Here is a 21,446-nt window from a genome sequence, read left to right on the forward strand (position 1 = left end):
TGCGTGTTCAAGGTTCCCCATCCGCTCCCCGTCTGTAAGAAGCAGGTTTAGGAAGGTCTTCCAAAGCGTAACTCACCACGGGAGTGCACATGGTGGACTCTTGCACTGGGATGAGCAGCTGAGTTGGAGGGAAGCGGGGAGGGGGTGGAGGATTGGCTGGAAAAATATCAAAGCTCAGTGCAGTCTCGAAGCAGCAAGACAGCACAACCCGGCCGTTTTAGGGAGACTGGGGTGGTCCTTCAGCCTTACAGCAGGAGCTGCCTGGCTCTGACGTTGCGATGGATGGTGCCAATTAGTCACGGGCTCCTTTTCAAAGCGTCATGCCATCCTCTGGCTCTGAGGAACTGGCGACTCAGCCTCACGCCACACAGCCGTAACCAGCTGTGACAGCTTTGATTTCGCCTGCGCTACCGCTGCTGCCTCCAGGCTCTGTGACACCACCCGGAGGAATCGGCCCCGCCTGATGGTTTCATCACCTTGGGCTGCCTGCAGCCCCCAACAAGAGATGCTGGTGAGGGCTTGCTCCCAAAATAGCAGGGAGGATCCTGGCTTTGCATCAGGTACCAGATAGACGGGCTGAGAGAGCTGGGGTTGTTCAGCCTGGAGAAGAGAACGCTCCAGGGAGACCTTAGAGCTCCTTCCAGTACATGAAGAGGGCCTACAGGAGAGATGGGGAAGGACTCTTGATGTGGGAGTGGAGCGATAGGACGAGGGGGAACAGTTGCAAACTGAAAGAGGGGAGATTTAGATGAGATATCAGGAAGAAAATCTTGACTGTGAGGGTGGTGAGACACTGGCCCAGGTTGCCCAGAGAAGTTGTGGATGCCCCATCCCTGGCGGGGTTCAAGGCCAGGCTGGACGGGGCTTTGATCAACCTGGTCTAGTGGGAGGTGTCCCTGCCCATGGCAGTGGGGTTGGAACTGGATGGTCTTTAAGGTCCCTTCCAACCCAAAACGTTCTACGATTCCCCTGCACTGGCCTTGTTGTCGGGGATGCACTTTCTTCCAGCGTTTCTGCACCCACCCACCGTCCAGATGTGCATCTGTGGAAGGGGAAAAGGAGGAGTGTTTCAAGTGCAGAGTCATTTTTGGAGGCTCTGTCTCATGCCCAAAACACCACCCCTCTTACACGAAAAGCACCACAAAAATCGAAAAATCACCCCACTTTAGTCACCATCGTGATTAAACCCAGAACCTGCAGTGACTTAGTATCAGACTGCAGCCCTGCCATGGGGAATAATCCCTAAAACACCCAGACTTCATGGTTGGAAGGGACCTTTGAGATCATCGAGTCCAGACTTGATGGTCATCGCCCTGGGGGGCAAACGTGAACGGCGATGCCAGCCTGCAAACCTGTGTGACCCTGTGGGATGGCTCTCAGGTATTTTACCTTTCAGGTCTTTCTTCTTCCCCAGCGCTGGGCTGTGAAGCGATTTCTCTGAAAGCAACTCAGAAACCAGTTGTGATTTCAACAGTGTGAACCCAGAGGATGCTGGGGCACGACGGGCACGAGCTAATGCAAAGCCCTTCGAAGGTCTTACTATTTTATCTGCTTATTGTGTAGGAGACTAAGCAGGAGGGAAGGTCACAGGCTTAAGGGATCCTGGGGCTGGCAGGGACAGGCCTGGAGGTTCGCTCATGGCCACCCCAGCAGCAGCTCTGCAGAAGCCACCCCTGGGGAGGACCACCAGAAATCGCCCAAGGCAGGATCTCTACAGCCGCCTTCTCCTGAACAAAGGAGTCATTTCCCGTGGAAATACACCAGACAAACCCCAAACACCTCATTGCTTCTCCTTACAAACTCAGCCATGGCAGGGATGCTCTATTATTTTTCAAATCACAGCCATTTGCCTTTCCTCTCCCAACTTCATAACAGTAGTTGGCATTTAGAGGGCATTTTCCCTACATTTATCCCATGCCAGGGAGCTCTGTTTGTAGTCGTTTATACAGAGGGAAACTGAAGCAGAGAGACAACGTAAATGCATTTTTCATGGGCAGAGGTCTCTGGAGTTGAGACTCCTCTGGACCTTCTCCTCCACCAGCCTGCCAGGGCTTAAACTGCTGGGAAACAGAAAACAGAAGTATTTGGGCAGAACTTTCCCCAAACAAGCATTAAATCTTCATCCTGCCTCCAGAGACTTCCCCCCCCACATCCCCCCCGCTGCCCTAAGAAAGCCACCGAGTTTATTAGTGACTCAGAAATAATGACACCTCTTCACTCAGCAGCCGTCAGGGCGCAGAAAGGAGATTATTGCTTAGCAGCACTCAAACCTTACCACGCTCCTGTGGATTTCTGAACCCGCTCCTCCTTCGCGCGCTTTATCGACACCGGCACGGTTCCTGTTTATTTGGTGGAATTATTTAGCAGCAAAAGCTCTCCTAGTGGTGTTTTGACATCTGCCTCTTCTCCAAGAGGTTCGCAGTCGAGATGCAGATGTGCCAGCTACAACCTGCTGCCTGCAGACGTCGAATTGTCGAAGGAGCTTCAGATGAGAGGGTTTTGATTTGTAGAGCCCCAGGGCCCAATGTACCTCCACCTGCATTCTCCAGACGGTAACACCACCGTTATTTCCTACTGAAATCAGGGGGAAAGTTTTCCTCGACTCTCACCGCGCTGAATCAGGGCCCGCAGATGGCACCGAGCCGGAAGATGATTGATGATTTTGCAAGCGCAAGCCAAAGGTGGGTGGAAAATGCATCTTGGAAACCTGCTCGGCAGCACTTCCATGCCTCCTGAAGCCATACCAGGATGTGAAAATGTACCTGGCGTTTTGCAGCTGTAAATATGGGCTTCACGGCCACATACAGCACTTTCCAGCTGCACAGATGCTACTTATCTTTGTGTTCTCCTGGAACAAAACCTTGCTTTATTTTTTTTCTCACTTCCAAAATAAACTTCCTTTTTTTTTTTTTTTCTTTTTTTCTTTTTTTCTTTTTTTCTTTTTTTCTTTTTTTCTGCACTCCCACAGCGAATCGCCACTGGGAAGAAAAGCTGCGCAGAGTTTTCTCCCCAGCAGATTCCCTCTGACCCGAGAACCCCAAAGCAGAGCAGGGCTACTGTTTACAGAAAACCGAAGAGCATTTAGAGCTGTCTTGTTTCTAAATACATGCATTTCTGATTGAAAGAAGCTGAGCTAGTCACATTGAAGGAGCTAATTAGAATGTAAACAGCGTGGCTTTTAATTGCCCGCGCTAAAAATTGTCATTATTTATTTTAAAAGTCGAGGTGCATAAGAATGTGTGTTTAATTGCCAAAAGGAGGAGGAGGTGAATTTTAAATGTACTTTGGAGATGCTGCAGTCTGAGCTCCGGCTGGTTGTTTCCATGAGAAAATACAGTGGGGGTTTTCACCCTGCAAGTCCTTCACTGCAGACACATGGTTTGATTTTTATTTTTTTTTAATTTTTTTTTTCCTCTTTTAATGCATTTGTTTGTTTGTTTGGCCTTTCTTGTTCAAAATCCTATTTCCCATCTTCTGCAATTCTCACTCTTGGAGGAGTCTGGAAATCAGTCCAACGCTTCCAGATCAGTCATTATTGGATGTTTTTCTGTTCACGCTGGTAAATGGCTCGATTGTGTGTAATTAGTTAAAGATGTGAAGTGCCGACTAAGTGCTAAGTAATGTTACATAAGTGTAATGTATGGCAGACACACTGTGCCACAAAAAGCATAATACTATTTTGCGCTTAACGAGCACCTTTTACCCCAGGTTGGCAGAGCTCCTCACTATCGCTGCTGGAGGCTGTCAGCGCCCCGGCAAATTAGGTTATTGTTTTAATACGCGTTTACAGCTGAGAAAACTGAGGCACAGAGCAGTTAAGTGCCTTGTCCCCGTTGTTCCCCTGGTGAGTCAGCAGCCCAGTGGCACAGCAAAGCCAAGCGTCCCCAGTCCCACCGCCGACTCCGGGTAGGGGTGACGCTCCCTGCCAGGAGCTGGGGCTCCGAAACCCCTGGCTCCATGGGTCCCGCTGTCAGCAAAACCTGGGGGTCACAGTCTGGGGACAAGCTGGAAACAATTGCAGAGGGGGAGGATACTGTGCCTGGTTCTGGATTCCCTGGTTCAAGAAGGACAGGGAACGGCTGGAGAGGGTAGAGCAAAGGGCTACAAAGGTGATTAGGGGCCTAGAACATCTCTCTGATAAGGAAAGGCTGAGGGACTTGGCTCTTTTTAGTCTGGAGAAGACCAGACTGAGAGGGGGGATCTCATAAATGCTTACAAATACTTAAAGGGAGGGTGTCAAGAGGATGAGGGCAGTCTTTTTTCAGTGGTGCCCAGGGATAGGACAAGAGGAAATGGGCACAAACTTGAACATAAGAAAGTTCCATCTAAACATGAGGAGGAACTTCTTCACTTTGAGGGTGGCAGAGCACTGGAAGAGGCTGCCCAGAGAGGTGGTGGAGTCTCCTTCTCTGGAGACATTCAAAACCCACCTGGACACGTTCCTGTGCAGCCTGCTCTGGGTGGACCTGCTCTGGCAGGGGGTTGGACTAGATGATCTCCAGAGATCCCTTCCAATCCCTATCATTCTGTTGATTTTGTGATGTTTTGGATGGGCTCTGCAGACATGGCAGCGTGCCACGGTGTGGGGAAAGGACTGCTGGGTCCGTGCATGGCCGTGGGGGCTGGTTGTAGGTATGCTGAAATAAGTGTCCTCAGAAACAGTCCCAGCCTGGATGTGGAGAAAACAAAGGATGGAGAGCCCACTTCTTCCCTCTCCATGGTCAACTGCTTTGCAGAAAGATCAATTTCCTTTGAAGGTGGTGGGCTTCTGCTTCCAGCAACGCATTTCCATAGGGCTTGCTACATTGAGGAGGGAGAAGGAGCACAGCTTCACCTCTTACTGCTGGGCTCACATCATTTTCCAGCTTATGGATACACACTGGCCCAAGCTGCCCATTAACTCCAGGACTTTCTGCCTGTGAAACCCAAGCAGCCATGCCGTGAGCCAGCACAGGTTGGGCCACCACGGAGCCACGGCAGGCCACTGCTCTGTGCCTAAGGTCCCCAGCCAGGAGCTGGGACTTGCCACATCGATGGGATGCTGGTCCAGACCCAGCCAGATTGGTCCTGGAGGGCTTTGGGCAGGAAGAGCATCATCCCTGCTGCCCGAGCACCCCTGCTCTGTCCCCCTTCTGCAGCATCGCTGTGTTCCTCCCTTTCCTCTTCCTGGTGAGCAGGGCCCTTGCAGCCTCTCCCTCCCTCTCCAAGGCGTTTTCTCCAGGCCTTGAATTGCTTTTGTAACTCTGCCCTCTTCGGATTTTCAACATCCTCTGGAAAATTTAATTTCACACCGTATTTGTATGTTTAAGAAAAATAATTCCAAACACCAAAAACAAGCCGTGCCCTGACTGGCATTACGTAGCATTTGTGATAATTGGATTCTCAGAAAGCCAAGCACTTTCTGGGTTTTAATGAGATTCAAACTTTAATTACTGCGGCCCTTTCCCAGGCATGCAGTGGAAAAGGAAAATGACCATAATCAGGTCTACGGCATGTTGCAAGAGACGGCCCCAATGGATTGCGTTTCGGTTCCTTAATGAGGGGCCATTCTTGCCACACACAGTTGGAAAGCCAGTTTCTCTTGAATCGTGGCCTACATTTATACCCCTTAGGATTTTGGCCACAAACCACTGCTGCATCCTCTCAGAAGGCACTTCTTCACTGAAGGAAAGCCAGGAGAGATGGCTCCCGGACTTGCAGGACAAGAGAGGGAGACAAGGACACGTGGAGGGCTGGTGCACACTTTCATTAAGGTCTTGATGATGGTGATAACACAGGGTGGTCCTTGGGTAGGGTCCTGGGTCCCTGCAGGACCAGCATCAGCTTCCTGCAAGCCCCTTTCACGGCTCTTCTCCTCCCGCACTGCGCAGATCCCAGGCAAATCTTGCCCGTAAGGCTGGGATGACTCATTTGCTGGCTTTCTCACTTCCCCGCCTCCATCCTGAAGGATGCGGTGTTTTGTCGACTCTTATATCTGCACTGAGGTTGGAGGAGGCAGATGAATGCAGTGGTTTCATGTCTGCAGAGTGACGGCTCCAACGAAGGAACGGGGTCATTAACGGAAACACTTAAACTTTACCTGAGAGGGAATCAAGATACCGCGTGGTCATCTGAGAGGACCTTTAAATTGCAACATTCAGCATGTGTGACAATGTTCGGATCCAAGGCAAGAGATATTAATTTTTTTTTTAAAAAAGCCTTTGTTAGACACTACATCAAATTCTCCACAAATCAGTTGGTACATTGCCTTATGGTGTTCCCACATCCGCTTTTTTACATAATGATAAGAAATCTCTCCATCTACGTGTTCTTGATAGCCCCACAGCTTTACTTCTGTTATTCCATCATCCTTTAGATGGTCAGAGATTCATATCGTGCTCTATCTTTCCCTGTGCCGTATTCAGGACCGAAGTCAGAACTGCCAGGTGGAAATTTCCAAGATTGCTCCTCTTTCCACGTCCTGACCCCTTTTCCAAGTTCCCAGCTATCTCCCTGGTTTTCCACCACTTAAAAAAGGTCACTGCTGTTCCTTCTTTTCCTCCCTCAGCAGTCTGGAGTACATGCTGTCCTTGCCTAATAACATGCAAGCATTTTCTTGGAATTACCTTCTTTTTAATCGCTCGCTGGTTTCGCATTCAGCCGTGTACTCTAGATGCCTACACAGCGAGACGTGACTGCTGCTTGCTGGCAGCCGGGGAAGTCAAGGTCTAAGCGGGCAGGAGCAGTGGGTGGCTTGAATCACTCTTGACATGAGACATCCCAGCAGTCACCGTGGGCAGGTTTGGCACCTCCACTCTGCCCGTGGCCGTGATCTCCATCAGTTCCCAACGTTACCCAGCACCACTTTCTCCGTTGGCTGGACGTTGGTAACTCGGCCAGAGGAGGAAACCCTTCTTCATGGCCACAGGGTCAATGGTGAAGGAGCCACATGGGGAGCTGGGGTATGTCCTTGGGGTGGAAGAGCTCGGTGGGGCCAGTGCTGTGGGGGGAAAGCCTTGCATGGGGCTCAGAGCACCCCTGGGGATGTGCTTTTTGTGGCCATCCCCTCCAGCCTTGGCCAGGCCATGTCAGGCAGAGCAGGTAAACATCTTTGAGCTCTTCATCCTCTGGAGATGGACCTGTCTCTCTGGTACTTCTTGAGCAGGAATTTTTGAAACCCCTTTGCTCCTCTTTAACTGTTCTGTAGCATCGATCCCCCAGCTCAGTGTTTTGTTTTTGCTCTTCCCCCCACCTTCCCTTTTTCTGTGCAAACCTGGCTTGACTCATGCTTTCTTCTCTGCTTGCTTTGCCCTTTTCCATTTCCAGAACGAGTTATTTTTATCCACAGCACTGTGTATTCCCGCGGGGGAGCCATGTTTGCTGCTGCTGGCCTGCCGGAGGAGGCAGGGGCTGTTCTGCTTCCCCTGGGCTCATTTTTAGGCATGGGTGGTAGGTGCTCTCCAGACATCCAGGGCAAGCTGGGAGTCAGGAACCGTGAGCAAAGCCGCAGGTTTGGGGCACATGCAGGAGTATATTTGGTGAAGTTATGGCACACCCTCAAGCTTCTTCCAGTTTTGCATGGAGCCGTACTCCCCTTCTTTGATAAAGATGACCAGAATCATGGCAAAGGGCAGACATAAGGGTCGTGGAGAAGATAAGAGGGTGAGCTGGAGGGCTCCCAGGGGCTCAGAGCCTCACCTTGCAGAAGGGCACAGGCAGCCTTAGGCCCCACTGAGACAAATCCCAGGAACAAAGTGCCCGCACAAAGGCTCTTACCCTGGGGCTTACGCAAAGGAAACTCCTCCTCTCCCTGCAGCGACCAAAGACCTTGAATTTCCCCCACGTGAGTCTGGACGAACACAAATACATCAGCGGGTAATGCGGGGTCACCTGTGCAGGAAGCAAAGTCCCTTGCTAGGTGTCCAGACTGGAGAAGGGCGAGCTGCCTTCTGGGCTGTCGATCCCGTTACGCCCAAGACCAGGAGAAACTGGAATCTGCTTGGCTTGTAGCAAGGCAGCACCACTTTGGGGCACGATTTCAATGTTGTCCTGTCTCCCAAGGTGAAATCCATTCTGGATGGGGTTAGGATGCTTCTTTTGGGAAAGAGGGAGCTTGTTTTTTTCCAGCATATGTTGGGTTGATACTCTCTGGACTGGGCTTTGCCAGGTGCCCATGTTGAAGGACATGGTGCCTTGGGTACTCCCCCTGTCTCTCTTCTCTGGCTTTGGGTAGAGTATCCTCCTCCTCCTCTAGCACATCTGGAGCAGGGACCCCTCATTCTCAGCTATGTGGGGAGGCCCCAGAGCCCCACAGCCATTCCATGGATGTGGGAGCAGGTCGGGAAAGCAGCACAGACGGCACTCAGGCAGCCCACAAACCTCTGAGCTCTGGCTGCCAAGCCTGCACAGATGACTACCCGTAAGCAGGAGTCCATCCTGAGCCTTCAGCAGTCACAGGACCGTTGTATCCCTCCTCTTCCCAGGAAGCAGATTGCAAAACCACATAACCGCAGAGACTAGCAGTGTCTGAACGGGCTCAGGCACCAGTCCATGCCCATCTGTGGCTCCTGGGAAATTACTTCCTATGGGCCAGGAGAAGCTAAGCATGGTGAGAAACAAAACCTCCTGCTGGGTACGCAGCTCTCCTGTCTCCCCAGAAAACTGAAACGTTACCCTGCAATGGACTGAAAACTCCTGGATCTATAAGAAAAAACCAGCCCTGTCCCATGTGTCAACCCCCCCAGACAACCTTTTGTGAGGGGGGCAGCCTTTAGAGTTGGGCTCTGGACAGCATAGACGAGCCCATTGGGTGAATTAGCTTCTGGAGCAACCTCTGGAGAAGAAAAAAAATGCAACTTGAGACCCATCAAATGATCTGCACTGAGAGAAGACGGTTATTCTTTCACATAATATTATTTTTCTCTTTGGTGGAGGGAAAATTCCTCCCTCTTCACGGGAGCGGTGCATCCCACTTATTTTCCACTTGAGCCTGAGTGCCAAAGAGGGTCTTAAGTGGAGCATCTATCCATGGCATGGAGGGTGATCTTGATGAATAGGTACATCCTTCCCCAAGCCCTGCCCTTCCCAGAATTGCTGCCAGAGTTTCCACCTACTTAGTGCAAAACCACAAACAGACACAACAGGAAGCGCTTCTCTAGAATAAAACAGCCTTTCTGAGACTGCAGAGCTTTGGGCACAACCCCATCCCAAGGGAGCACTGGGATGGGGTGGTGGGTTTGGCACAGTCTGTCTGACAGCGGGCAATGCACCACAACAGCATGTCCACAGATTCTCGTTTTGTCAGGCCTGGCAAGTGAAAGGATGCTCTCCTTTCCCGGAGATCAGGCATCGCTCCTCCTTATGGACCTCTCTGCAAAGATCAGGGAATGTTAGTGGTGGAGAGGATTGGCTCCAGGTTACTCGCCTTCCTCCTCTCCCAGCTCCTGGCTGTGGAGATCCCAAGTGAGATGCCCATGCAGGGTGCAGAGCAGCTGGCAGAAGCTGCTGAGATGTTTTTCAGCTGCCTAATCGCGGCTGGGGAAAAGGGAGTTGGCATCATCTCCACGTGGCCTGTGGCTGGACACTCAACAGGAAACAGGGAGAGCCCAGCAAACCTCACTGGAAAAGTCATCTTTTGCACAGATCAAAGCATGAGACTGTCTCCAGGATGAGAAAATAAATAGAGAGCGTGAGAAATGTCGGCTCGTTTAGAAAAGAGGCACAGGGAGAACGTGCTTCCTTGGCTTGGCCAGAAAGCCAAAGAGCCAGGCTTGGAGAGGTGGGACAGCAGACCACAGCGGCGCTTCCAGGAGGGCACTGGGACAGCACTGACGGTTTAATAATTTTCATATACAGCACGAAGAGGTTAAAAACATTTGTTTGCGAATCCAGAGCATAATTAGTAGTGAGTCACGGAAATCGTTGTTCCAGCTACTGTGAAAACAAGCCGGTGCTGAAGGGTCTGCTGGTCATTTGAAAGCGTCGAGAGCTTCAGCCCAAGATTCCTCCCTTAATTGCTTTGCTCTTGGCCACTCGCTCTAAATTAAGCGGACAGGAGCACAAGAGAGCTAATGCACTGCTCTGAAAGGCAAACTATTAACCAAAGTGTCTCTCAGATGTTTAACTTCAAGGAGGCAAGATTGAAATCTCATCAATTAATCAATTACGATCAGGGGACATGAGAAGGGCTTGAAGTTCATCCATAACGTAATTTGCAGAATAATAAAAATTAAAGATGTGAAATCTCTTTTAGGTTGAGTCTACTTCAGTCCCCAGGGTGAGTTAGATGGGTCTCTGTATCGTGCTTCCTGTCGTGCTGCATGCATGCAGTAAATGCAATGCAAGGAAAGTTTCCCCTGATGCAGTTTTGTGACTTAGAGGATGCTGCTGTTGAGTATTTACACTCCAGTTACAGGCGTAAGCCCATTCCGTGCAGTCCCAGGCATATTCCCTGCTTTTGTCTTCACTGGCAGCTTCCTCTTTCCGAAATCCACCCAGTTATTCTCACAGTTCTTTGCCTGGATGGAAAATGGCTCTCTGCTGTCCCTGGCATCCTCCTCCTTTAAACACTTTACAGGAGTCCCCTGCCCTCAGCAGACTAGTCAATGGGAACAATGAACTTCGGGGAGACCAATGAACTTAGGGGAGATGGTGACATTCCTGATTGAAAAAAACAAGATTGAGTCCTTCACTTCCCACTGTGCTGCTGACAGCAACGCTACTTAGCACTCCTACCCTATGACGCATTACCCAAACATGAGCTAATTATCCCGCCTGACTCCTTAGAAAGTAGGCGATTACGTAGTTAGCTCCATTCTCCAGATGGGGAAAGCCTGGCAGAAAAAGAGGTTAACAGGGGAAAGGCCATTGTAGGGTGGGGAGCATCCCTGCTCTTTGGAGGAGCAACGTTTTACCCATCTCAGATGTCTGCACTGAAGCGGAGCTTCTTCTAGAGTAGTTATAAAAGACCAGCACCTTGGGAGAGTGATTCATCCTCACCCAAGACGTGTCCCATTGAGGTGGGCTGAGTTATCCTCTAGGAAGAGCACCCAAGGAGTCCACCTTCTCCGTGCTGCCACGGGGAAGGGGAGCACCTGGGAAGGTGTGGATGCCCCAAGCAGACAGTGCGAGTCGTCTCCAAACCGCAGACAGCAACGTTGTCAGGATTGGTGCTCAAGAGCTCCCGGATCATGGGAGATATTCTGCTGGTGTCACTTAAGCTGACTTTGATGATCACCATGGAGCACTGCATGCAGAAAGTGGGGTGCAAGCCCCACCCTTCCCACTATCAATTTGGTGGTGAGTGCTCCATCACAACCATGAACTGGGGCTATCTTTGGGGGGAGAAAATGCTGAAATAAGCTATTTTTAACGCAGAGAGAAAGTGTTTAGAAGAAAGGTCCTTAAAATAAAGCAACATAAGGAGTCCAAACCTAATAACAAGAGCTCTAGCCACTGTGACTAAGTACTCCATAAAATGTGTAATTACGGCACTATAGCAACTATTGAATTCCGAGGCACATTTTGCATCTGAAACGCAGGACAGAGCATCCTCTTTGGGCGGTTCAGGGAAATAATCACAACACCCAAGCGCTCCAGGTAGAAAAGGAAGAAGCAGCGAACGTGTGCCTGGCGTGCAAGCGCATCCCCATGGAGCAGCCCTGCACGGGATGAGGGCACCTGCCTGGAAGGAAGAGACGAGCAAATATTGTCAGCCCTCGGAGCAGCTGCGAGCATCGTGTCTGCTTCCTCTGAGCCCTCACTGAACCGTGGAGTGGAGCTGGTGGGCATGGAGAAGGTGGCATGGGGGTGACATTGGAAAAAAAAGGAGCATTTTTACCAAAGCGCGGAGGGCGCAAGTTCAATTTGTGCTGCCGTTCTCATCTCACCAGCTTTTCCTGCCCTCGGGTGCCCCGTTTCAGTTCAGACAGGGCTGAGCACGCAAAGGGTACCAAGGAGATCTTCTTTCCTCAGCGTGGCTTGGAGCCACTAGCATCCCTTAAAAGGCATCTTCTGACTCAGATACACTCTCCTCCATTGTCTGGGGCATGTTGTTTTGCAGCTGGAGACTGGTGAATGAAGCTGAGTTACTGACCTTGATTGACAAAAAAAATGCACGCTTGTGCTTTGTAAAACAAGCCTTTTAAAGCTGGCTTTTATGCAAAGAATTATGCCAACGTGCCTATGGAGGCGCTGGCATTTTAGGCCCCTTTCAATCTTCCGGATTGCCAGTGAGCTCTTTCACTGATTTAAGCCTTTAACCAAAGGACAGATGCTGCGAGAGGTGGTGAAGAGGGCTCAAGCAGGTATTTAAGTGCGTGGCCTAGGAGCAGATGCTTGGATCAGGGCCTAGATCAGAAGAGGTATTTTATTCTGTTGAAGGAGGTATTGTTTTATTATGTTGTAAGGAGGCACAGATGATCCCTCTCCCTAAATAAGGGGGAAAAAAAAATAAAATAACCTGTTTTTGAGGCTTGCTCTCACCCCTTTTCAGTGTGGAAATGCATTGAGGCCCCACAGAAAACGTGTCTCAATCAGCTTTGCCACTTTTTTGCCCCCCATCATGTCATCAAAATGAGAGATGGTCACAAGTGAGGCCAGTTTGGGGAGGTTTTTTTAGAATTGCCTCCAGTCCCGCTCCAGCCTTGCCCACAGGTTAGAGGTAATTTTCTTTGAGGACTCTATGGGAGGCAGGAGGTGTTTGGCTTGGGAAGATGCTCTCCAGGCTGGATCCAGCACAGGCAGGCAGGTTTATTCCCCTCGCACGATGTACTAGAGCTGAAACGAAGCCCTGGCTTTGCAGAAGGAGCTTGGTGAGGTGAGCATCGCCAAAATCTGGTACGACAATACCCTGTCAGGCCAGCGCGCCGCTTCCGCTCGGAAAACAATAGGAGTTTACACAACTGCAGCCCACTTGAGGTTTTTGCCTTACTTCACGGCTGAGCAACGAGACCCCAAATGTTACAGCTCTGCCTAATGTCCTTGGCTCTGTCCTGCTTTGGAAGGAAACACGCTGCGGCCTGCGCTGCCAATGCTATTTCCTCTCGCTCGTCTTTAAAGGTCTCTTTTTCCAACAGCTGATCGGCTCTGCAGCTCCGGGGAGGACGTGAGATCCGGCTGGCCCACGAGCGAGCTGGTATGGCCGCGTGCCATGTTGTTGTTTGTATTGCTTTCATTTTTTTGGCGTTACTTGGCTCTTCCACGCAACTTGTTTTCATCCTGAACTATGCGCTCATTACATATCCAAACACCCACGCAGGTTTTGCATGGGGAAACTCGAAACACACGCGCAGCAGAGGAGCAAGTTTGTGACTGGGGGGGGGCGGGGGGGGAGTGAGATATTTGTCTCGAGGCAGACACAAACACAATTGACAAATCCCCGAGCTGCCCATGGTTGGATTTCAAGCTTACTGACGACAAGCATGCGAACACATCCTCCTGGCAAAGGGATGCGGGGCGGGGGGACACACGACATCTCTTGTGGTCACTCTGGCCTCTCCCAGCAACTCCAGCTACTGTCCAAGGCACAGATCCAGGGACCTCCTGGCTCTCTGACAGGCTGTGCCCCAAACACCAAAGGGACTCTTTTTTGCTGCTGGGAAAGCTCTCGCTTCCCCTCTGTGGCCTCATCCTCACAAAGCAGCCAGCCACAGGCAGCACAGATCCCCCCGGCCAGCTCAGGTCCGGCAGGCACCGAGTCCTGCTGGAAGGTTTCAGCCAGGTCCCAAGCGAAGGGGTCAGAAATAGGACTTTTCTGCACGGTATTTGCTTCATAAGTGCCCTCTTTGGGTTTTTTTTTCCCCCGTAAAGCAGGGGGTCTGAGTCACTGCTGGGGGCAGCACAGGCAGCATCGGTGCCACCAGGCCTCCCAGTTTGCACGGATCTGGCACTGCACTAGCCCAGCAAACGCAGCATGGCCCCGGACTAGCAGAGCGGGGGTTCAGATACTCATGTTTTCCGAGTCTCTCCCATTTTTACGGCACCGCTGCCGTTGTGGTCCGGCAGCCGCCCTGCTCGGGATGCAGAGAGCTCAGCTGGAGGCTCACAGGCTGTCCAGATCTGCAGCATGCCTCTCCCCGGCACACTGCGCTCCTCCCCGCTGCGCTCAGAGCGTGGAAAAACCCTCTCCCAGCGACCGCCAGTATCTGCGCAGCACTGGGCAAGCTGCGCCGCAGAAACCGGGGGACTGGTTTTGCCGCTCGGGAATTGCTTTGCTTCCTCACAGCCTTCCCCGCCGCTTGCGCTGCAGATGAATAAAGATTTTCCAGGGCTGTCAGTACCGCGTATTTCACCGGCATTGGCTTCACTTTAAGTCCAAAACGCGCTAAAAATAAGCTGGCTCCGCATCCAGGTTTCGATTCAAGCGGTAACAGGATGCCAGGCAGAGGAACTCCTGGGGTGGTTTGCACTGTGCAGTGGTTAGCAGGGGGCTGCTGGCTCTTCCTCCTCCTCCTCCTCCTCCTCCTGGCTGCTGCAGGGCTGTCACTCACTGCTTGCTCGTGATCCCCTAAATTTCATATTCGAAGACCACAGGTTTTACACAGCAACCCTCCTCTCGGGCTCGTTGTTAGTGAGGCTCCAAATGCCAAAGCAGCATCTCTTCCTCTGGGGCTGGGGGTGCATTATTAACCAGATCCTTAATAAACTATATCTTTTAATAAACCTGGGGTAATTTTGGGAATTGGGGGGGATGCCCGCAGGCAGAAGTTTGGATAAGTGAAGCATGAAATGCCACGGGAAGGCCACAAACTTCACAAGCTTCGTTAGCAGAGGGAGGTGTGGATGTTTGCGCCTCATGCATGGGTTTTGTTGCACCATTGCGGAGCCGCGTGGCTTTGATACCAGCGAAAACACTACGAGTCCCCCTCCTGGGAAGGTGTCTTGAGATGAAATGCTTGCTGCCCCCCCCTCCTCGCTTTTGAAATACCCGGTTGGCGTGCAGTCTTCAAGGCTGCTGAACGAGTTTTTCATCCGCAGGCAGATTTTGCTGCCGCATTCTCACTCGCTTTCCTAAAATAAAGGGAGAAAAAAAAAAATCAAAAAAAATCCTTGTGCTAATTTAATCTAGCCAGGCATCTTGCTGTCCTGCCTGATAATATCTCTCCAATCTGTCATTTCCAACAGACAGCTGTTTATTTGTTTGGCTTTTTTTCCCCCCACTGGTCTTGAAATATCTCCTCCGCTTTCTCAAGCAGCCCAGAGCTGCCCCAGGGATGTCCTAAGTCTCCCCCTCGCTTTGGTGGGGACTCTGGGGGAAAATATCTCCCTTCTGCAGGAAAAACCCTACCACAACCTCAGAGAAACCTGTCAAAGAATACCCAACTTACGTCCTGGTCTTGTGGGTGGTTCAGGGTTCCAGAGCCAGCCTCCTGGCACGCAGCGGGCCAAAGCATGGAAGAACAACCTGGTGCAGGTCTGGAGATCCTGATGGGAGCTTCTCTCCAAACTGAGCACGGCACCGCAGAGAAGTACCAGTGCTGCCGGTGAATTATTCAGCAGCATCAACTGCAAAGAAGGAAATGATTAAATACAAGTTACTGCCTAGAATCCACAGCAAAAGGAGAAAAAAAGCTATTAAATATGACAGCGTGCAAGACATGAGAGACCACTTGGGTTCCTTCCCACAGCCCGGACCTTCAGGTTGCTTCTCCATGAAGCACATAGACAAGCTGTTATGTGGACTGGAAAAAATGACCCAAGGAAAAAAGAAAAAAAATCATTAATTCTGGCACCCAGCACTCAATTTGTAATTGCTTTCAACCACGACTGCTGGTCAAACACTGAATCTGGGTACCACTCGATCATCCGCATTTTCATTTTAGTTGTTATTTACTTTTATTTATCTATTTACTGTTATTTACGGTGACTTTAATAGCTTTAACTCCTTCTTAGAGAAAAAAAACCCCAACAAATCAAACCAAACAAAAAACCACCCAGCATTTAAAAATTGGCAGAAGTGTCACAACAAGCTTCTTGGGAAGTATAAGAACACACAGTCAAATATTTGCTGATGAAATGGAGTGAGGGAGGATAACTGTGCTACCCATGACAGGGATCGGCACAGGAGCCGGCGTGGGATCAAATCCCACTGGGTTTTCCTAGATCCCTTTCCCAAGTACCCACCTGTGGCTGCCATGGGGCCAGGAAAGGAGACGTCCCCTTTGGCAATCAACACCCCACTCCAGACCCACAGTGCTTTCCCTTGAGCCCCAAAGCCCACCTCAGCCCCACGGGTCATGCCTCTGAACCCCACAAGCAGCTCCATGGGGCATGTCTCCAAGCCCCACAGACACCTCAGCTCCATGGGGCATCCCCTTGAGCCCTCAACAGCTCCATAGAGCATCTCTCCAAGTCCCACAGTAGCTCCACAGGGCATCCCCCCCAAGCCCCACAGCCACCTCAGTTCCATGGGGGATCCCTCTAAGCCCCACAGCAGCTCCACGGGGCATCCCTCTGAGCCCACATCCACCTCAGCCCCATGGGACACTCCTCTGAGCTCAATAGCAGCTCCATGGGACATCTTTACAAGCCCCACAGACACCACCTCAGCTTCATGGGGCATCCCCTCAAGCCCTCAACAGCTCCATAGAGCATCTCTCCAAGCCCCACAGCACCTCAGCCCCATCGGACATTCTCCTGAGCCCCACAACAGCTCCATAGGGCATATCTCCAAGCCCCACATGGCATCCCCCAAGCCCCACAGCCACCTGAGCTTTATGGGACATCTCCCTGAGCCCCTCAGGAGCTCCATGGGGCATATCCCCAAGCCTCCTCCCACAGCAGCTCCGCAGGCCATCTCTTCAAGCCCTACACCACCTCAGCCCCATTGGACATTCCCCTGAGCCCCACAACAGCTCCACAGAGCATATCTCTAAGCCCCACAGCCACCTCAGCCCCATGGGACATCTCCCCGAGCCCCACAGCAGCTCCATGGGACATCCTTCTTCACGGTGAGGGTGACAGAGCCCTGGAACAGGCTGCCCAGGGAGGTTGTGGAGTCCCCTTCTTTGGAGATTTTCAAGACCCGCCTGGATGCAGTCCTGAGTAGCATTCTCTAAGCAATCCTGCTTCCGCAGGGGAGTTGGACTAGATGATCTATATGGTCCCTTCCAACTCTAAAAAAAAATTCAGTGAAATTCAGTGAAATCCCCCTGAGCCCCACAGCAGCTCCAAGGGTACCTCCCTGAGCCTTATACCACCCCCAGCCCCATGGGGCACCCCCCTGAGCCCCACAGCAGCTCCAAAGGTACCTCCCTGAGCCCTACACCACCCCCAGCCCCATGGGGCACCCCCCTGAGCCCCACAGCAGCTCCAAGGGTACCTCCCTGAGCCCCACAGCCCAATGCAGCCCTATATCACGTCTACCCCCAAGCCCCACAGCGTATCACCCACAGGCCCCACACTCCACATGTATCTACTGGAGTCCCATAGCACATCCCTCCCGTGGCGCCCACAGACCCCTGGCACCCCACAGGACGGCCCACCTCAGGCTACCGCCACCTCCCGCCCGCGCGGCCCCTTTAAGAGCGCGGCCCCGCCCCCCGCGGTCGCTGCCGGGGCCGCGGCTGCTGACAACAAGATGGCGGCGGCGGGGCCGGCGGGCCCCGAGAGCCGGGTGCTGGGCTACACCCTGCACCGCTGGAGCAGCTTCTCTTCCACCTACCTGCCCGAGTGAGTCCCGGTTTCGGTTCCCGGCCTCCACCCTGGGTCGCCCCGGGATGCTGGGCCCGCGCTGGGCCCTGGCTGGGGCCTGCGTGGGGAGGCCGCGGCGGGCGGTGCTGTGGTGGCGGCCGCTCTTGAGGGGAGCGCGGGCCCGGCTACCGTCGGCCAGGGGGATGTTGGGGCGGCCCGGGGTGGCCTGAACCCCTGGGTGGTGAGGGGCTGGAGAGGGGAGGCCCGGCCCCTAGGCGTGGGGGGGGCGGCTGTGTGTGGGGAAGGTCTGGTCAGCAGTGTTTGGAGAGGCCTATGTCTGAGGGAGGGGGTGGTCAGCAGGGTTTGGGGGGGGCTCTCTGAGGGAAGGGGTGGTCGGCAGGGTTTAGGGTGATGGTGGTGGGACTGTGTTTGATGGAGGGGGTAGTCAGCAGAGTTTGGGGGGGTTCCGTGTGTGAGGGAGGGGGTGGTCAGTAGGGTTTTGGGGGGCTGACCATGAGGGAGAGTTAGCCAGGGTTTGAGGAAGCCTATGTGTGAGGAAGGGTTGGCCAGGGTTGGCGGGGGGGGACGACAGACTATGTGTGAGGGAGGGGGTGATCGGGGTTTTTGGGGGGGGGCTGTGTATGAGGGAGAGGATGATCAGGGTTTGGGAAGGCCTGTGTGTGAAGGAAGGGGTGATGGGGTTTTGAGGGGGGGGCTATGTGTGAGGGAGTGGTCAGCAGGATTTGGGGGGACTGTGTGTGGGGAGGCCTGGTTAGCAGGGTTTAGGGGGGCTGTGTATGTGGGAGGGGGTGGTCAGTAGGGGTTGGGGGAGCTGTGTGTGGGGAAGGCCTGGTCAGCAGGGTTTTGGGGGGGGCGCTGTGTGTGGGGTGGAGGGTCTGGGCTACAGGTTTGGGGAGGTGGGAAGGGCCTGGCCACCAGGTGAAGGACATGTGGAGGACAGGTTGAGTACCAGCCCTGGGTTGGGAGGGCAGTGTGTTTGAGGGGGTGATCACGGGTATGGGCAAGGGGGGAATACAGGTGGGGAGGAGAAACTGGCCCCAGATTTGGGGAAAAAATGGGCACTGTGTGTGGGAGAGGCTGGTCACCAGGTTAAGTGGGGAGAAGGGTAAGTAAACCTTCCCCCTCCTGCCCTGCAGGTCCGGGTATGTCAGGTGCCTGTAGGCAGTGTGTTTTTTGGCAGCTGGGCTTCCTCTCCTGCCCCTGACCTCTGAAACACTGGACTACCCTCAACTGTTGTGGGTGGTTTTGGGGGCAGGGGGGTTATCTGCTGCCCCCGCCTTCTGCTTTTATGAATTTGGGATTTGGCAAAAGGAGGCTTGAGCAGTGTTTTACAGTTAGTGTTGACTGTACTGGTGAGAACTCATCCTGAATGGGAGACTTGGCTGTATGGCAGCCTGTTAAATTCCTCTAGTTACTGAAAGTAAAATTTGGAGTGACTATAACATGGTCTAGGTGTGCTATTTTCAATACATCTTTTAAATAAGTGTTGGAGGTCAGGAGGACAGTTAGGAGTACAGCACTTGGACACCTTAGTCATTGCAGGCTGCAGAGTCCCATCTAATCATTGATTGTGCTGAATTTATTAACCTTTGATTGAAATATCAACAAGTGACAGGATTGCCTTATTTGTTAATTATTAATGGCATGAATTGTCTCCACTTTACAAAATGAAGTGAAACTTTAAAAAAAAAAAAGTTTTTTCTGACTAAACTCCTAGTTGTTGTATTTTTCTGTATATTTGCTTTGTTAGATATTAAAAAGAACTTTACTTAATTATCTCCAAAGATTATCAACTAGAAATCTCTTTTTTGTTAAAAAGACTTGACTTTAAGGTGTTTGTTTCAGGTCTGTGATCATATTTGTGGTTATTTCTACCAGCATTTCTGGCTTTCAACATCGTATTAAGGTGATGGTCCCTGAATAGAAGGGTGACAGCCCGTTATTGATCTCACTGATGCAATATAAAAAGGGAATGATGTCTTTCTCCTTGATATACTTTTCCAAGGCTCCTGTTAGTCCTTTTTGCTACAGACTTGTGTCAGGAATTAATGCTCACGTGGTATCTGCAGTGCTGCCCAAAATTCTTAATGTCATTGCCTTCCATGATACAATTCCCATTCCGATAGTAGGGCTGGTGTTTTACAAATGCATAACTTTGCATTTGGCTGTTTTTTTAAGATGTTATTTAAATGTGCTTACCATCAGTGAAAATTTTAATGGCTCTTAAGCAGTGTTCAATAATCCCAGTGATGGGGTGATTCTCTGACATGCTGACCTTGGCCCGAGGGATACTGCTCCTAATGCTTCTGTGCTCTCTTCTATGAAAGTTTCGGTTTTTACTTCTTGTCTGTGAACAGCACGTTAACATTCTCGTGTTCTGGGAGAGAGCTTAAATGTGAACTGAAATGGAAAGGGGAGGCTTTGACCTGCAATTTAAGATTAGGTTCTCCAAAGGAGAAGATTTATAAAGAAACATATTGGAGGGTGGGTTTTTGGGGATGGAGTGAAGATGGAAAACTTCAGAATTGCTGGGACAGGAACATAATATACTGTGGGATGAACGTGCAGACAGAGCTAGAAGTTGTCTTAGTATTTAATGTGTAACAGAATGATGCTTGTCTGGAAGGATATGGGGAATCCTGGTTATACTGTAGGGTAAATAAGTTGGTTAGTGTAACTAGGAAGAAACCACTTAACCTTGAAGTGGAAGAATGACTGCCATAATGTATGTAGGAATACTCGTTTAATAATGCTGCTTGTCATTGGGAGCTGTGGTATTGCAAGCAAAGTGCTTGTGGAGGAGGAACAGAGTAGATTGCCCATGTTTTGTGTCAGCTAAGTATGATTTAAACATACTTCTTAAGTAGTTGTATGGTCTTAAATGTAAAACTTTTAACTACCGCTGTCCAGGGAAGAAATAAGAGATGTCTAGTAACTTATATTGCATCTGTTTATTTGATGCTGAACTGGTACTGAAACTTCTCAGAACACTGAAATCACCTGATAATTAATTAAAAGAAAAACCCCAAGACAGGTGTTTCTCAAAGATCTTTCTGATCATGTTCTTGTTTAGGATCAGTAGTCTGAAAAATACCTACTAGTCTCAGAAGAAGAAGAATATATAAAGAAAAAATACCGTTTTTCTTTCAATGACAGAGAAGTTTCTTCTGGTGAATGCCGGCGTCTTTCCTGTTGTTAGTTCCCCTAACTAATCCTAGGGGATTAGTTAGTGCTGGATCCAGTTTCTGGCTGTTTTACCAGTGCTGCAGCTACCTACATGTTTGCAAAGACCTTTCCAAACATTAAATGAAGATTGTCCTTCTTGAGTTTGCCAAAGAATATTTCTACTGTTTTTCAAACTTCTGGAGTTGTCCTCTGTTGGCTTGTAGCTACCAGCAGGAAGACTGACTTGGATATTTATTTAAAAAACTCTGTGGGTAGAAATGAGTTAGTCTAGTAATAGTGTCTAGTTCAGTCTGTGTTTTAGGGAAGGTTATGCCTTTGGGAAGAAAATTGATCCAAGAGGAAATTTGCTCTTTAAACATCTGGTGTTTCCAGAGACACTCTGCCTGTGCAGAGGCAACAGTGCGTTGAGAGGCTTAAGCGTGTCTAACTTGAAAGATGTTCAACCCAGCACGTCGCCTGAGACTCCTCCATCAGATCCCTTCCATGCTTCTCTGTGGTTCCTTCCTGAAGGAGTGGAGCCTTGAGGGAGGCTGATCCCTGACATCTCACAGGGGACCGGCCTACGGATTTCCACACCACCACCAGTGACTGGTCACATCTCACATGAGCTACACAAACCAGTACTGGTG

General features: G+C 51.0%; 1 protein-coding gene across 1 annotated transcript in view; it reads left to right on the forward strand.

Annotated features, from left to right (window-relative positions):
• Positions 1 to 17,532: 17,532 nt before the first annotated feature.
• The window catches only part of MKLN1 (muskelin 1), a 103,609-nt gene continuing 99,695 nt past the window's right edge, over positions 17,533 to 21,446 (forward strand). The window contains exon 1 of the mRNA XM_074164682.1: positions 17,533 to 17,649. Within this exon, the coding sequence (XP_074020783.1) occupies positions 17,558 to 17,649 (92 nt within the window). The 5' untranslated portion in view covers positions 17,533 to 17,557. The remainder of the gene's footprint in view (positions 17,650 to 21,446) is intronic.

The sequence above is a fragment of the Numenius arquata genome, chromosome 2, assembly GCF_964106895.1.
Source record: "Numenius arquata chromosome 2, bNumArq3.hap1.1, whole genome shotgun sequence".
Taxonomy (NCBI): domain Eukaryota; kingdom Metazoa; phylum Chordata; class Aves; order Charadriiformes; family Scolopacidae; genus Numenius; species Numenius arquata.